Source organism: Glycine soja, chromosome 2, assembly GCF_004193775.1.
Source record: "Glycine soja cultivar W05 chromosome 2, ASM419377v2, whole genome shotgun sequence".
NCBI lineage: Eukaryota > Viridiplantae > Streptophyta > Magnoliopsida > Fabales > Fabaceae > Glycine > Glycine soja.
In genome coordinates this window covers 45,692,613-45,709,682 of record NC_041003.1, presented here as the reverse complement: position 1 = coordinate 45,709,682, position 17,070 = coordinate 45,692,613, and the positions used below count along the sequence as shown (strand labels likewise).

The following is a 17,070-nucleotide window of genomic DNA, read 5'->3' as shown; positions in this document are numbered from 1 at the left end:
GATTTAAATATAAATCACAGGTAAATGTACTTAAGTTTATGAAAACAAGGTGCAACTTTCACTTTCAAATTCCTTCTTATTGTAGCATTTTAATTTTGTGACCAGATAACTATTTAGTTTGCAATTTGTACTTAGTGACAAGCTCATACAACAGCAGCAATCAAATTGAAAACATATTGTCATAAAACAAACTCAACAATTCATCATTCACGGTAAGTTCTAGAAGTTCAAAATATCCAAATATAAAACCCGCACATCAAATCAATTATTATACATTCATCCATCATATTCGCAAACTTCAAGCAAAATACAGGATTTTGCAAATGTCACGATAAGTTACAGGAAATGTACAGAAGCCTAACAGCACATTGCCAGCGACCTGCAACCTGCACGAAGAAAACCCATCAGAACAAAATCAAACCTAAAGAAAAACCAATCTCCAAATATAAAAAAGTCCTACTCTTGAACATTTTACCTCATCTTCCACGCCTTGGTGACAATTCAGCAGATCTTGATCTAGATCCAGGTGGTGATCTCGACGACTTCCACTGACCACGATCAGCATCAGACTTGTACATAGATTTCCTTTTCACAGAATGATAATACATAGTGTAAACACACAAGTAGTGGAAAAAAACCAGACACAGTCAAGTAAAGAAGGTACACACAAAATTTAATGAACTCACTCAGCATATCCATTGCTTTGATTCTGTTCAATACCATTGCCATAAGCAGGAGAATAAGACCTACGCTTCTGTTCACCATCCCTCTCCCTGGGAGGACCTCTTGGTGATCTGGGGTGCTCAGCTTGCCTCCTAGGGGAAACAGAGTAATCACTTTGCCGTCTTGGAGCAGGCGAATAGGACCTGGTGAAGACCAATTAAAAGCATTATTACATGCTTCCATGGACAATAAAATGAAGACACTTCAAAGAAACATGCCTTGAGCGATATCGATTCCTAGAACCAGAGTGATAAGGTGGTGAGCGTGATCTGGTAACTGAGCGAGATCGAGAACGCCCTGATAAACAAAAGCCACTAGTCTTGATAAGAAATGCAAAGCAGTGCCACTTCACATTGGGCCAACAGAAGAACAAAATTTCAATATTGCACAATTCTTCAAATAAATGAAAGCATCCGATGAAACAAATTAATTATTTATTCTGAATTTAATAAGATGCACGAAAATTGGTATTATTAAAAAGTGGAACCTTGATTCACCAAAATTTGAGGGGAATGGGAAGCAGATTATTATGAAAAAAGCATGTCCTCAGGCAAGGTTCCCACCAGTGCTACTAGAAAACTAGCATTATGAAAAATTGGCTGCCGGCCATCAACACCTTGGCAAGTTAGCACTGTCTGGATCCCCATCATAACAATCATTGATGGGATCCAGAACTCGAGCAAGGACAGTCTTCAACTCATTAAAATGGTTTTCAGTAAGCTAACTAAACCCAGCATGTAAATTAAATTAAAGACAGGAATTTTTCATATAGGCTCAGAAATCCTCACAATTAATAACTGGAGCAATCAATATGACAATAGAACTTAAGGGTACTAAGTCTTGCTACAGAACTACAAAAAAACACATTAAAAATATAGGGCTTAAATCCACTGAAGCTAACTCCGACTAAAATAAGAAATAATCTAGACTTTAGATTCATTATCGGAACCATACAGAATCAGGACAAAGGAACAATCTTTTGAAGATATCTGATGCTAATCAGCAAAACAAAGATGATCAGATTATCAATTCAATCAGATAAGAAAATAGCCATCCCTCAAACTATAATTTCATTCTCATATTCAACCAACAAGAATAGAAGTTCTGATGTGACAGAAGAAAAAAATGCATTACAATTGCAGGTGGAACGGAACTTTAAATCTAACACGGTTATATATTTTAAAATTGACATTACCGTAACGAGAAGACCTTTGCCCTCCATAGCCCGCTGGTCCTCTGTAAAATGAAAAACCAATATAAATATATTTAAAGGGAAACAGTTAAACTAAAAGTTTTGTATTCCATCACATGATTGGAGCAGACACGGATGAAAAAGCAAAAGAAATACCTTAACCTACTAGTCCTGTGGCGCATCTCCTCTGGTCTTTTTCTCGTCTCTTCAGCCACAACTACAGATATTTCCCTTCCAGCAAAAATCTGTCTGTTCATATGGTACTGTGCCTCTGAGGCATCATAAGGATCCACAAACTGCACAAAGGCAAAGCCTCGAGGTTCTCTGTATGAGGAAAAAAGTGAAGCTTCATTCCAACACTACTAGAAAAACATTGGCAGAGACAGATTGTAGAATATGCTTTCTTTACACACTTGAAACATGCACACAGCAGTGGTGGCTGAATTTACTAAATCCTCTAAAAATCCAAAGCTTAGTTGTGACCGGGCCTTTCCTTTACTTGCACTCAATAGTAAATGGAAGAGACTTCAAAAATTCTTCAACACTCTCTCGTTGTACTTACAAGAAGCACTTGAGCACAAAGCTCTCACAACCACAAACTAAAAAAACCTCCTCACGAAGCCTTCAATTGGGACAAGAACCAACCAACCAATCTTGCATTCATTGTGTTGTTTAATTATATAATTTCTCTTGGTTTGAAGTATGAACTAACAAACTTGAGGACCAATTTGTTAAAAGAGTGAGTAGATCTCCTCTTCAAACTTGGGGCTTGGTCTTGTTTTAACTTGAACAATTTCAAACAAACATACCCCCTGACAAACCAGTCCAAGATCAATTCAACAATCCAAAATTTAAGAAAAAAAAACACTTAGGTCTATTTGGTTAAACTTCTCATAAGCACTTATAAGAGAAAAAAATAAAAAGAAAAAAAAATGAAATAAACTTCTTCATAAGTTAGCTCTCTTGTTTAGCTTCTCCAAAAGCTGATTTTAACTTACACATAAGCTTATTTCATTTCATCTTCTTATTTTCTTCTCGTTAAAGTGATTGTTGAGAAGTTTATCCAAACATGACCTAAATCAAAATCAAGGCTAACATCTGCACCCAGCAGCGCTTCGACACCCTGAAACAATCAACTACTCAACAACCTCCCTTCAGTTTGAAAAAAAAAGCACAACCTTTCTCTAAACAACTCTTAATTTGTAATAAACCCTAGTTGTTCTAAAAAAACTCTTAATTGAGATGAGTGAGTGACTCACCCAGAGTAATAATCCTTGGGTATGTAAACGTCACGAACAGGTCCAAATCGCTCGAAAGGGACGCGAAGCTCCTCGGGTCTGCAATCGAGGGGAATGTTACGAACCAAGAGGCTCCCATTGCTGTCCCTGCGCCTGCCTCCACCGAACCCCCTCCTGCCGGACCCTCCTCCTCCTCCTCCTCCTCCTCCTCCTCGGCCACCACCGCCGTATCCTCGCCGCGGAGGACTGTAGTATGCAGGGCTGTTCCGACGCATCCCTAACCCTAACGAACAATGAAAGAACTAAGAATAATCATAGGCAAATTGGAACGCGTTTAATTAAATCCTTTTCAAAGATTGTTATCGGAAAAGCACGCAATAACATTGAGAAATTGAGAATAAGAAAGTGATTTTACCTTGAGTGAGGAATAGAAAGAAGAAGAAGAAGACTTTGATTCGTTGTCTACGGAGAGCAAGCTGCTTTTAAACCCTAGCTAGGATCAAGACCAACTCAACTCACCCTTTAGTCGTCTTGTTTAAATAATCATTTGTTTATTCGTATAGTATTTTATTTGTTTCTCACGTGCTAATTAGAACATAAACCTGCTTGAAAATTAGTAAATTTGAAAATATATTAGTAGTAATTTAAATCTATAATAATCTATATTTATAAATTAAGGAATCCAACGACAGGTTTGGAATTCACATGACAAAATAACATTGTTTCACAAACTTCGGATAACACCTATCACAGATTTTATCGTTTAATTTATTCTTAATTTCTATCAATTTATCTTCTTCTTTTTTTACAAATTTTAAAAAAATACATTTAATGAATACATTTTTTAATCATGTGATTTTATAACTTTTTTTTCTTAAGTAATATTTTGTAATTTTTATACATATTTTTATGTAAATTTAATTTAATTTCTATTAGATGTTCTTATAAATCATATTTGGTGTAAATTTTAATCAGATAATATGACAAAAAATGATTATCAACACGTAGTATTAAGTTTATTTTTGGAACTAGTTAATTTAAAATAATACAAATAATAATAATAGTCAAAATAGATTTTATTTAAGGCAATAAGTTATATTTGTTATTCCGTAAAAAAAATATTTGTTATTAATTTGATTTATGGGAATAAATTGTGAATCCAATGTAACAGATTCTGATTTAACGGAAATAATTTGCAAATCCAAGTCAATTTCACATTAAATCCTTTTAAAAATAATGATTCTGATTTTTATTTTTTTTAAAAATCCTTCTTTTAATCGGATCAAATATACCAGATACAAGATAATTGTTAACGTTAAAAAAATTGTACAATATATTAGCACGTTCTCTATAAATTATGATCGATAAGGTTTGGAATTAGGTAAAAAAAAAGGTACAAAAAAATTGAATCCCTTGATAGGAGGGATATTTTAACATTTATGATTTGATTTAAATTTTTAATATACCCAAATATTTTCTTAATATAAAATATTGAAAATGAAATTAAAATAATTCAAAAAGATTAATTTAATTGGTATACTATTAATTTATTAACAATTAGCAACAAAAGACAAATTAAAATAAAAATATCTTTAAAAAGCCATAGATTTTTAAGAAAATCCTAAAATTTAAATTAATACATTTTTTTGTGATGATTCTTAAAATCTAATTATGTCAGTTATTAATTGAAAGAATTTAAATATTAATTAAAGAAAAATATGTGTTGATTTAATACAAAAGCAAATCAAGACATGTATAACAAAATTAGAAAGACTTTCGACTTTAGTAAATAGAGTACGCATGGAAATTATTTCGCTTTAAAAAAAGATGATAATTTAAATTTTTAATCTCAAGATGTATTCCACTCAACTTACCAAATCAAACTAAAATCATGTAGGTTTTCACAATAATAATAAAAACAGAAATTCAATTAACTATGAAAAAAAAATTATATTATTATTCAATTATGAATTATTATTAGTAAGATTGTTGACTTTTGTAATAATAATAAATTTAAATACCATGTGTGGTGATTTCTAATTGATTGACATAGTATTTTACAAAGTGTAAACAGTAGGATTTTTACAAGCTGGGATCAATAGTTGCAACAACAGTATATACCAAGCAAAAGAGGTCCAAACCATAAGAAAATCTCTACCACTTGACCCCTAATCACTTAGTATAGGCCTAACCCCTACTGTAGGCTCTCAGGCCTGCATGGTCCAGCAAAATTGACAACAAGCAAATAGGTGTCTGTCCACAATTTCTCAGATGGCAAGTTGATATTACAACTGATGCAGCAACAGTAAACACCTTTATCACTCCACAACTGGTAATAGATACATGCTCATCTTTGGCTCATCAACTGCTTACTGCAAACTTGTTATTGTATGGCATAGAAGTGTCTGTGACTGCAAGATCAAAAGGGTCGGTGACTACAGGAGTTTTCTGGAACTTATTCCGTAGCTGACCACAAGCTGCATTTGCATCCAGTCCTCTGGTTTGACGTACACTAACAGTTATTTTAGAGGACTCCAAAGCACCAGAAAATGCAAGCACCTACCAAACGAGGAACTTTGGATTAAACATCAAAAGTTACAAAGATCACTCAAGCCATGAACTAAATCTTGTTTTAAATGAACAAAAGAAAAGAAAGTCAACATACTGCTCTCTTGGAAGGACGCTGATACTCGGAGCCTTCTATTGGATTGAAAGGTATCAAGTTGACGTGATATCCGCTGCCCGATCGATGGAGTAATTCAGCAAGCTCTAATGCATGGTTTACTGAGTCATTCACTCCAGCTGCTCAAACATAATGCCAAGAAAGTGCCATGTGCATTATAAGGATTCCACCAAACTTTTTGTATGAAAAGGAAATAGTATATATTGGAACTTTCAATACCTAAAAGTGCATATTCAAAGGAAACCCGCCTACTAGTTTGCTGAAAGTATTCTCTGCAGTCACTCATAAGTGCATCCAATGGGTAGGATTTTGCACTTGGAACAATTGTCTCCCTAAGTTTCTGGTTAGGAGCATGTAAGCTGATGCAAAGTACAAAAGAAAACTCACATACTATAATATGCATATATGCATCTGAAAGAATCCATTAAAAAGCTATCTGAAATTATACACAGGAACCAAATAATGCTATACTCTGCAGCCACAAATCCAAAATCATTGGCAAGGAATTTATTTATTTATTTATGTATTTTGAACCAGGTGGGAGAGAGATCAATTAGCAAGAGATTATCAAACATTCTACTAAAAAAAGGGGATGATAAAAAGATCAATTCTATTTTAAGGTTTATATCTTCAACTGACTTAATAGAAATTTAGGTTCTGGAGAAAATTACAAGGCAATGGAACAAAAGATACACAGGCTGATGAAAGTTTAAATTTTATCCCCAACTTGAAGAAGTTATGAAGTTGCATTGATTAACACCTAATAATATGAAAATTCAAGATGCAGAACTAGAAATTTCTTCACCAGGGACATGAGGTAATTTAAATTTGTTTTGTCAAAATGAACCTGACACATCACCTTCGCCTCTCAAACAAAAGAAAAGAACTGCAGCACATTATAATCATATAGGGTGCCAGCTACTGTGGCTGGCTGGCAGCCCAAAGGTCTAAATACTGGTGCAAATGCCATTTTGCCACCTTACATCTACCTTAACATGAAGATTCAAATTAATGGCAAGTCGAAATTTCATTCGTATCAAAGGTAATTTACCTCACAGCTAAAGTAGATTGAAGTTTGTGAGAAGCAAGTTTCTTTATTGTATTTGGAACGCCCACAGTGGAGATGGTTATCATTCTTTGCCCAATTTGCACATCCTACAAGAAACACATTCTACATAAGCATACTTACAGACAAAACTTATTATAATACTTAATCGCAATAGAATGAAATGCAGAAAATGAAATAAGGACAAACATTATGCAGACACAATGATTTCTTCAGGTTTTGAAGGAGAGCAATGTATGTATATAATTTTATTGCATGTATGCACTTATATTGAAGATAAGTTACATATGCATTCCACATCCCATGTGGCATAAAGTAAGTTTGGAAAGTCTTGAAACAACACTCCTTGTTCTTCATATAATATATTACATGAAAGTTTGATATCTCAATCTCATAGAATACCGTTGCAACTCAAAAGTAAGCATTTGGAAGGAAATAATGTCACATATCACAGTCATTTGTTCACCTTATTCAAGCAATGGTGTGCTTCAAGTACTGCCTTCAGGTTTAACATTGGTTCACCCATTCCCATAAACACTACATTTGTCACCCTATTCTTGAAGACCTCCTCAATGGCCAAGACCTGTTCACATAAGATGAATTTTATCCGTCTTGCAGTAAACAAAGCTAAGCTTGTTTCAGAATTTTTACAATCCTAAACACAATGATAATGATCCAAAGCCTCTTATCTTTACTTTTTACATTCTTTTTCCTTTCTCTTCTCTTTATTTTCTTAAATTAATCTAAGAAGACCTAGGAATCTATCTGACTATCTCATCAACCATGCAGGTAATCTAACATCAAACTGCTTTAATGGACAAACATGGATGAGATGAGATATGACACAGACCTGTTCAACTATTTCATGTCTCTGAAGATTCCTTGAAAACCCCCCTTTTCCAGTGGCACAAAAAGAGCAGCGTAAAGGGCAACCAACCTAATATCCAAACAAATGGTGATAACAAAACAATGGAAACATCAGAACAAATTTTCACATAAACAAAAATTAGTTTCCAGATCAACCATACAAATACTCCCGCAAAGAGCGAAAACAACAGATAATCATTTAATGGTTCAGGAACCAGCGAAACACCTGTGATGAGACACATGCTGTGAGGCGAGTCAAGCCTTTATCAACCATAACTGGAATGCCAACAGTTTCAATCAATCTATTGTCCTCCAACTTCAACAACAACTGCAAAATCAAATGACAACCCAAAGAAGAGTAAGAAACCAAGGAAACACCCACAATCACATTCCTTAAAGAGCAAGTCAATATCTTACTTTTTTGAAAGTGCCAAGTATAACACCAAAAGAAAGAAAGAAAAAAACACTCAAACCATTGCCAAAATAATTCAAAACTCAACCACATAATCAACATTGCATTTTCATGTGGACATCTTAAAACATAAGATGGCCACTAAAACAACAAGAAACCATCAAAATAAATAACAACCAAGCCACAACCACAATTTAAAACGTCTTGTCAAATTATGATTATACAATTTACCTTAACAGTTCCATCAGCTGCAGTTACAGTTTCGAAAATAGGAGAGCGCCCCACCTTCCATCCAGCTTCCTCTAGAGTATTCCTAAATCCCTGAGGCACTGCAATTCAAGAAAAACCATAATGCAATCAGGGACGGAACCACGTTATGGTTTACAGGGGGGCTCATTTTATTGAAGTTCCTTTACAATACTATATAATGCTATCCAACCCCCCCCCCCCCCCCCCCATCTGTTAGAGCATTTTGTTAGGATATTTGATGGCCTTGAAACTTCAAAGAACGGGAGGCTATACAAAATATATTTTAAAATAATAATTCAAGAGTTAAATTTTATTATTCTCATAGTAAATATATACTTTTACCATATTAAATATCTGAGTTCCAATCTACTCAAATTAAAGACATGTTGGTATATGTTAAGTTTTAAATCACTTTTAATTTGATAGATAAATTAATTTATATAAGAAAAATATTTTTTCAAATAGATTATTGTTAAGTCTCAACCAAGTAAATTAAAGGGAATGAAATATAAATACAAAAAAAAATAGTAAAAGAAATAAACCCACACTGAGTGAAATCCTGAATTTCTCTGAGCTTCCTCTGGTATAAAAAATGATGAAGTTGTTTGCCCCTATATGTTGCCTGAGAAGAAAAAAACGAGAAATTTGAATTATATCTCTCTTTGGGTCGAATTGAATGGGAAAAGATGAAAAAACTACCTGACCGAGGTCAAGGGCAAGTTGTTGCAGTTCCTTGTCGGACAAGCCGAGGAGAACCTGAGACTGGGAGTTGGCACGTGGGGAAATGGATGCGTAGCCCACGGCAGTGAAACAAGGTCGCACGTGCGTGCGAGGTGGTAGGCGTACCGCACGTGCGAGGGGCATGGAGCAGTTCTGAAGTAGCGCCAGCATTGGATTGATCTTACCTTCTCTTCAGTCTTCACTTTCGCATCAGAAGAAGAAGATAATGAACAAAACCAAACCCCTTCCGCTTAAACCCTTTCCCTGTCTCTTTTTTTTTTTTTAAAAAAAAAAAACATAATAATAATAAGGTGATGCATGTGGAAAAAATAAAAAATTTGATTTTAATTGGGTACTTCTAAAGCAACATATTTTTTTCTTCTCTGCTTTGTACACTGAAATTTACAATTGTGTGATAAAATTTGTAAAAGTATTTTCTCAATTTTAATCTAAACATAGTGACAGAGTCTAAAAACTAAGCTGGTGTTTTGTCATTTTAAAATGTTCTAAAATAATATTTTCATCTTTGTTAATCAAATTAATAATATAATTTTTTTAAAAATCTTATATAATAGTGATGATAGATATATGAGAGTGGAAATAAACATTATATACGTAATATGATAAATAATTTTCATTTTAGTTCTTTATAAATTATAATAAAAACTTAGAAGAAACAAGTGAACCAAGTTAAAAATTATTTTATTATTATTATTATTAGACATAAATGCCAGGTATAATATTTAATATTTTTCTTTTTCTTTTTTATTCTCTATGTTAAGTATTTTAATTTTAACCGTAAAAAAAGTTAATTTTAATTATCTTTCAACATGATAATTTGTTGGTTTTATTAATAAGAAAGACCAACCTGTAATTTTTTCTCATTTTCTTCTTTCTTGAACACCCAAATACTTTTTGCAAAATTTTAATCAAACTTTTAGTTTGAAACTTCAAAATTAAATTTCCTCAACAGTCAAACCCATCATCCGTAACAAAGAACTCCAACATTCCCTCAAACAAAAGAAAAGATAGAACCAGCAATATTGCAGTGTGAGTGTGCGTATTGATACAATCTTCATTGTAATTTTGTCACATGTCTCCTTTTAATAGTTTAATTTAAATTTATATAATGTCAATGTATATAACTTTTACAGAGACATTCATAAAAATTCATCTTATCACCACATCATATAAATAAATAGGATGATGTATTCATCTTATATCACCTCACATTAACAAGGATGACACAACATACTCGTATTTAATGAGTATAAAGTTTTATTTATTTTTATAATGATAGAAAGGTGGAAAGGGAAGAGAAGTATTGGAAGGAAGAAAGAAATGAAGATTTCAATATTATTGCTCAATCAACAACAACTGTACAGCAATCAGACATCTTAAGCAAGCAATGCTTAAGTTCATCATGATATGCATACATACATACAAAATAGCAACTGGAGCAAAATCATGTTCACAACATGAAATCAACATTCACTTTTCACTTCCTTGTTGTTTCATGTTGTCTACCTCTATGTTGTCTAGGGCCACTCCTTCTAGTAGTTTGATCACGAGAGCTTCCCACCCCTCCGACTCTGTCATCAGAATCCTGAAGTTCCTCCAATGCTCTCACCACTTCATCCATCTTTGGTCTAAATCTTGGTTCCACAGATAGGCATTGAATGGCAAGAGTGGCTACTTTCATTGCTTCGCGCAACATGTATTGGCCTTCTATGCGAGCATCCATGACTTGGAAGATCCTGCGCTTGCTGCTGAGGTAAGGTTTGGCCCATTCAATTAAATTGTGCTCCCCACTTGGCCTGTTGCTGTCAAGTGCTCGTTTGCCAGACATAATTTCCAGCAGAACAACCCCGAAGCTGTATACATCACTCTTCTTTGTCAAGTGACCTTCACAAAAAGACAGTAACTAGGAATCAACTCTGATTCTATGTAATCACTTAAAAGAGACTTCAAATATATAGCATGATTTGGCAAGCTGTTTTAGCTATGTCTTATAGTGTGTTTCGAATAGATTCATGGTGAGAAAAAAAAATCAATTAAATTTAGCAGCAAATAGTTGCTTCTATTTTTTCGTGGTATCACCTTGATTTTGTAGACTAGAATTAATTATGTGTTATCCAAACATAATATTAGAGACCTTATGAAATGAAGACTGGCAACACAGCACACAAAGTTAATGTTCATTCACATGTTTTTCTACACATTCACACATTTAGCAACTCAAAACTGTCAGGATAAAGATCGGACTGCTCATGTTTTATCTCAGTAAATTAGACTTAAAAAACATGCATTCTAAATTTGAGCAGTTCATTCTTTATCCAATGGTTATAAATGTGTTGATTGCATTAATGTGTGAAAAAAATTGACTACACACATGAGCATGGAGACTTCAAAATAATAACCATGTTCATGTCATACTCATGTGGTAGACATATTTGTTAGATATTTTGTGGATACTTTGAATAATTCTAACTGCACTAATACTTCAAAATGACAACAACTGGGAGTCAACTCTGATACTTCAAAACACTTTGAATAATTCAAAATAATAATTTTGCCCATGGTATATTCATGTCAGATGTGTATTTATCAGACACTTTATGGACACTTAGAATACTTCTAATTGCATTTTGAATACTTCAAAATAACAAGAACTGGGAGTCAACTCTCATACTTCAAAACACTTTGAATACTTCAAAATAATAATTGTTCGTGGCATACTCCTGCCACACACATATTTGTCAAACACTTTATGTACACTTAGAATACTTCTAACTGCATTTTGAGTACTTCAAAATGACAAGACCTGCGAGTCAATTCTGATACTCCAAAAATACGTCAAAGAATCAAAACACTTTGAATACTTCAAAATAATAATCGTTTTCATGCCATACTCATTTCAATTTATGGACACTTCGAATACTTCTAACTGCATTTTATAATTTTCTTTTTACTTTTAAAGTTTTAAACTTCAATAGTAACATAGATGAGACTATCTTTAGATAAATTATACCATTCTATTTAGTTTATAATGACTCATGCTCATCTTTCAACCATCAATTCTCTCTTTTGATTTAATACTTGTGTTTTATGTCAATTAATACTAGTTTTATTCGTTCTATCATTGTTGTGCTTTTAGGACTTGTTGCATCTGTGTTCATGCCCATATCATATTCATGTGGTGTTTATGAAAGTGAATGGATGGTCAGTGTATCTTTGGGGGATCTCTGAATTTCTGTTAGCAGAACAAAATGCCCTAGGTCAATTTCACCCTGCTAAGCTTTAAAACAAGTTAGTTGCTTTTAGGACTTGATTTACACTAAAAACTAAATTACATTGGATGATGGTATATCTTTTTTTAATGAGTCAACCAATGACAGATGTTACCAAAAAAGAGCCTTGAAGCATAGAACCTCTAGGCCCAAATTCTAAACCAGAAAAATGCAAGATGTGCTTGTGAGATGAAATGTGATGCAGTGCTTGTTAATGAAGGGAAAAAAAAGAAGCTAAAAAGCTCCACCATGGCTTGAAAAAGAATTAATAAGGGTTTCTTATTTCTGGTAATCTATTATATGGTTGGTGCACAATAATTTAGAAGGCAGGATATGTATAGAAGTTTGTATGACCAACTAAAGTGTTCATAAGCTGAGTACTCCACAAACTTAGGTACCTGTGGCCATATATTCAGGAGCAGCATAGCCATATGTGCCCATTACCCTTGTAGAGACATGGCTCTTATCACCAGCTGGTCCATCCTTTGCCAAGCCAAAATCAGAAAGTTTTGCATTGTAATTCTGTCATCAACAAAAAGGAATGTTAGAAAAACCAATATGACTAGTAAAATATTAGATAAATGAGATTTACTTACCGAATCAAGTAAGATATTTGAAGCTTTGAAGTCTCGATATATCACTTTTGCTTCATCGCTATGAAGATATGCAAGACCCTTAGCAGCATCAAGAGCAACCTTCATACGGATGTTCCAAGAAAGTGGTTGAAAGTAAGAAGCTCCTGTTCCAAAAAGATTACATTATTGAGATCTTGAGGCATCTAAGGAACTAAACAATGTCAAACTGTAGATAAACAAGGAGGAAAATAAAAAACTTACTCCTAAATAAATGATTATCCAAACTTCCCTTGGTCAAAAACTCATACACCAAAAGCCGGTGGTCGTCCTCTAAGCAGTAACCAATCAGTTTCACAAGATTAGGATGACGCAGCTGCCCCAGGTAATTGATTTCTGTCTATAACACAAGGCTAATTAATTACACCAACCGAAGAAATCTTCTAAAATATTAACTTTTTGCTACATATATCACCAAAGGAGGAACTCCCAAAGAAATCGCATTAAAACTAATTTGATATTTTCCTAAGCTTCAAAATGGAACTGTATCTTAAATTCTGAGGCTTCAAGCAAAGTTCCAAATTGTAATAAGCCCTACAAAGTGACACTCACCAACCATTCACTGTGTCCCTGAAGACCTTCTTGGTTAAGCCTCTTCACAGCAATGACCATGCCAGTCCCTGGTCTAACTGGTGCAAGTGTCTGTTCATCAATCCACCCCTTAAAAACACAACCAAACCCGCCTTCACCCACCACACTATCTGGACGAAAGTTTCTTGTAGCAGTTTTTAGCTCACTGAAGTTGAAGCTCTTCATGTTTGAGGACTTCAAGATCTCTCCCTCCGTCCGCGGAGTTGGAGGAACAGAGGGAGTTGAGGCCTTGCTGCTTAAGCCATCTTCTTCCTTGTTACCATCCTTTGAACTCAAACCTGCACACATCAAAAGAAACCCGAGTCCATTTTTCAGGCCATATATAAGCATTCTAATCAAAATACAAACTCAGCTTATGCTTGAATAGAAAGATCAGAGTCATAGTAAAGAGAGAAGACAACAATATTTCTACCAATTACACTGTGCACTTCTTAGTATCTTTAATATGTAAGTTTAAGCCTAACTCAACCCCAACAGCTAGCTCAAGGGGTGAGGGTTGTCCCTTACTTATATACTCTAACTTATCTTTATCTTTAACCGATGTGAGACTTGAGTTTTTCTCAATACATCCCTTCACGCCCAACACTTTTTCGGTTTGGTGCGTGGATAACATGGTGGGTAACTCGTTTGAATTAATCATGGATATGCTCTCATATCATCTTAGATTTTTAAAAAGTAAGTTTAGGCCTGACTCAACCCCAAAAAGTTAGCTCAAGGGATGAGAGTTGTCCCTCACTTATATACTATATCTTAGTTTTATTTATCTTAGAATATGAGTTTGGGTCTCACTCAACCTCAAAAGCTAGCTTTTGGGCTTGAGTTAAACCCAAACTCACATTTTAAGATGATATCAAAGCATACTCAATATTAATTCAAAGAGTCACTCATCATGTTATTCATGCACCAAGCCCAAGAGATGTTAGGCGTGAGAGAGTGAATTGAAAAAAAATTTCACATCAGCTAAAAGTAAAACCAAGGTAGAATATATAAGTGAGGGCAACCTTCATCCCTTGAACTTTTGGAATTGAGTTAGGCCTAAACTCACGTTCTAAGCCCAAAAGTGCTAAAGGTGAGGAGGTGTATTGGAAAAATCCAAGTTTCCCCATCAACTAAAAATAAAATCAACTAAAAATAAAACCAAGATATAGTATATAACTGAGGGGCAACCTTCATCCTTTCAGAAATTCCGTAAACTTGAAGGTTTGAAATTCCAAGTCTCATCTCAGGTTTCATCTTAACAATTGAAACAAAGCAAGATTAAATTGAAGACAGTGGAAAAAAAATCCTAACACAAGTGTTGGCTCATTCAACGTTCCCAAATAAACAAATGACATCATCCAGTTTTTGTTACTATTTCCGCAAAACAACCAAACAAGCACAACATAATCAATTAAAGCAAGTTTCCTTTGTGATTTGTGAATCATATTTCAAAAACAGACAGAAATTTTTTTTCCCATAAATTGCTTTCCTGTTTGGCACATGAAGCTGCCAAAACTAACACCTATGTTTCATAGTAGCCACCCCCCATATTTTATTGAAAAAAAAACAACAAAAACACAAACAAAATAGTTATTTATGGCATTAAAACTGCATAGAAATCAAAACAAACCGATCAAAATCAAAAGTTGAAGGATTGAATCAAAAGGGTAGGCAGAAAAGACTAAAAGGACCACATGCAAGAATGGTAATTACCATTGCGTGGAGGGCTCTCAGCTTTGATCCTGGCACTTAAGCAGCACCCCATGAAGAGAGAACCGAAGAAGAAGAACACAGAAGCTAGAAAGGGGAGAGTAGAGTAATTAAGTAACAAGTTGAAGTTCTCAAAAGGGGTGCAGATAGAGAGATGATGATGAAGCCAGAGGAAAAGAAGAGAAAGCCCGTGAAAAGGAGAAAGAAAACAAGAACGCAAGTGTGAAAGGAACGCTATTTCCACATGAAAGGTTATAGCTGTCAACCGCGGTTTTTAACCGCCCTATTCAATGCAAAAAGCTGGCTTCCAGTTCCAAAGGACTAGCTTGTTTCTTTTGTAGTCTGTCATTTCTGTGTGTGAACGTGAATGCCTTGTGGGTGATCTTGGAAGTTTCATGCTTTTGACTTTTGACCTTGGAGAGAAAGAGAGAGAGAGAAAGGAGGACAAAAGAAAACCACAACTGGGTTGACCTGATGCCTGAGGTTGATTAGATACTTAGATTATAGCAAGTGGACCCTGAATCCATGATGTCATCTACATTTTTTTTTTAATTTATATGTAACACAATTCATTGATGTTAAATAATTAGAGAGTATATATTTAATTTAATAAGTATATTTATGATATTTTATTATTAAGATCATAAATGATGTAATAGTCTTAAATTATTTAATTTTTTTCATATTAAAAAATTTATAATAATTTATATATAATTAACATGTTTAATCAATTAAATTGAACTCATTACACAAAAATATACTCTTTATAATATATTAATTATATTCTTTCTTATAATTTTACTCTTTCATGACCACGGAGTAGTAAAATTTATTTAACCTTCCAACTACAACGGTTAATAGATAATTTTTTTTGAAGGGTACGATTAATAAATAATTAAGATCCGTAAATATAATACAAGGTTTCAATTTTTAATCATATGTATGAATAAAATTTTGTATAAACAGATAAAATTAAATTCAATTATGTATGATGTCAGTTTGACGATAATTTTAATACAAACAAAAAAATAACTGCAAATGTATTTTTTAAGCATAATTGCCCCTTAACTCATACTTTCTAATTTTATGGTTTTGGTTGCGAAAATACCTTACTCTCATCAAATCAAATAATAAACTAAAATTAATTAAAAGTTATAAAATTTTATAGATTACAAGTTTTATCTTTGAAATATGTTCATAAATCTGTAATTTTTAATAAATTTTAATTAAAAAAGTAAGCTAAGGATAATGAGTGTGTTGTGGCCCCTCATCCTGATGTCATATATGAAATTATGAATTTATTGATTCCATGCTTGGTTTTTATTTTTATTTTAATTCTTGCTATTGTGGGATCCATTCCATAGCTTCAAACCTTATCCTTTGCCTTTGTTGCTTTGTTGGCTATCTTTCTTAGTATTGGTTATACGACAACTTTGAATGGCCACAACCTTCCTCAACCGTTAGATTGTGAAAGTTAGATGCCTTTTTGTACCCCAAAAGACAATTCAATGTCCTTTTTTATGCTATTGCTGACTAATATCACTCATAAAATTGAGGGTGTGAATACACTAGAGAGATTTTAAGATAATAACATTATATGATTAAAGTGCGTGACAATTCTTTCTTTCTTTCTTTATGCTAATAAATGGAAGCGCTAGGCAACTCGAATTTTTCAGCCAAAAAGTTAGAATTAGATGTATGTCTGGTTTCGACAAAGA

The 17,070-nt window shown here is 33.7% G+C and overlaps 3 protein-coding genes across 3 annotated transcripts; all 3 read right to left on the bottom strand.

Moving 5' to 3' along the window:
- Positions 1-160: 160 nt before the first annotated feature.
- On the bottom strand, positions 161-3,713 carry LOC114398396 (serine/arginine-rich SC35-like splicing factor SCL30). The gene is made up of 8 exons (XM_028360586.1): positions 3,569-3,713; positions 3,175-3,436; positions 2,072-2,239; positions 1,919-1,959; positions 942-1,020; positions 687-866; positions 476-585; positions 161-386 (listed from the first exon to the last, which is right to left on the bottom strand). Exons 2-7 carry the CDS (start codon positions 3,426-3,428, stop codon positions 477-479), a joined length of 831 nt encoding a protein of 276 aa, XP_028216387.1. The 5' UTR covers positions 3,429-3,436; positions 3,569-3,713; the 3' UTR covers positions 161-386; position 476.
- A 1,448-nt stretch (positions 3,714-5,161) lies between these two features.
- LOC114398386 (probable dual-specificity RNA methyltransferase RlmN) lies at positions 5,162-9,417 on the bottom strand. The gene is made up of 10 exons (XM_028360575.1): positions 9,130-9,417; positions 8,977-9,052; positions 8,413-8,510; positions 7,996-8,097; positions 7,753-7,839; positions 7,369-7,485; positions 6,888-6,991; positions 6,056-6,195; positions 5,819-5,955; positions 5,162-5,712 (listed from the first exon to the last, which is right to left on the bottom strand). The coding sequence occupies exons 1-10, from the start codon at positions 9,319-9,321 to the stop codon at positions 5,515-5,517; spliced, it is 1,251 nt and encodes a 416-aa protein (XP_028216376.1). The 5' UTR covers positions 9,322-9,417; the 3' UTR covers positions 5,162-5,514.
- Positions 9,418-10,478: 1,061 nt separating this feature from the next.
- LOC114398376 (receptor-like cytoplasmic kinase 176) lies at positions 10,479-15,734 on the bottom strand. The gene is made up of 6 exons (XM_028360565.1): positions 15,356-15,734; positions 13,625-13,941; positions 13,277-13,412; positions 13,037-13,179; positions 12,839-12,962; positions 10,479-11,055 (listed from the first exon to the last, which is right to left on the bottom strand). Exons 1-6 carry the CDS (start codon positions 15,405-15,407, stop codon positions 10,649-10,651), a joined length of 1,179 nt encoding a protein of 392 aa, XP_028216366.1. The 5' UTR covers positions 15,408-15,734; the 3' UTR covers positions 10,479-10,648.
- Positions 15,735-17,070: the final 1,336 nt, after the last annotated feature.

What these genes read in the sequence shown, in the direction of transcription:
- LOC114398396 (XM_028360586.1), bottom strand. Translation starts at nt 3,428, where the DNA reads ATGCGTCGGAACAGCCCTGCATACTACAGTCCTCCGCGGCGAGGATAC. An exon ending in CCCAAGGATTATTACTCTGG is followed by an intron (nt 2,240 to 3,174) that starts GTGAGTCACTCA and finishes TTCCTCATACAG; the next exon opens with AGAACCTCGAGGCTTTGCCT. An exon ending in GCAAAGGTCTTCTCGTTACG is followed by an intron (nt 1,021 to 1,918) that starts GTAATGTCAATT and finishes TTTGTTTATCAG; the next exon opens with GGCGTTCTCGATCTCGCTCA.
- LOC114398386 (XM_028360575.1), bottom strand. Translation starts at nt 9,321, where the DNA reads ATGCTGGCGCTACTTCAGAACTGCTCCATGCCCCTCGCACGTGCGGTA. An exon ending in CAATCTACTTTAGCTGTGAG is followed by an intron (nt 6,196 to 6,887) that starts GTAAATTACCTT and finishes ACTTTGCATCAG; the next exon opens with CTTACATGCTCCTAACCAGA. An exon ending in AGCGTCCTTCCAAGAGAGCA is followed by an intron (nt 5,713 to 5,818) that starts GTATGTTGACTT and finishes CTCGTTTGGTAG; the next exon opens with GTGCTTGCATTTTCTGGTGC.
- LOC114398376 (XM_028360565.1), bottom strand. Translation starts at nt 15,407, where the DNA reads ATGGGGTGCTGCTTAAGTGCCAGGATCAAAGCTGAGAGCCCTCCACGC. An exon ending in TGAGAGCCCTCCACGCAATG is followed by an intron (nt 13,942 to 15,355) that starts GTAATTACCATT and finishes TGATGTGTGCAG; the next exon opens with GTTTGAGTTCAAAGGATGGT. An exon ending in GGATAATCATTTATTTAGGA is followed by an intron (nt 13,180 to 13,276) that starts GTAAGTTTTTTA and finishes TTTTTGGAACAG; the next exon opens with GAGCTTCTTACTTTCAACCA.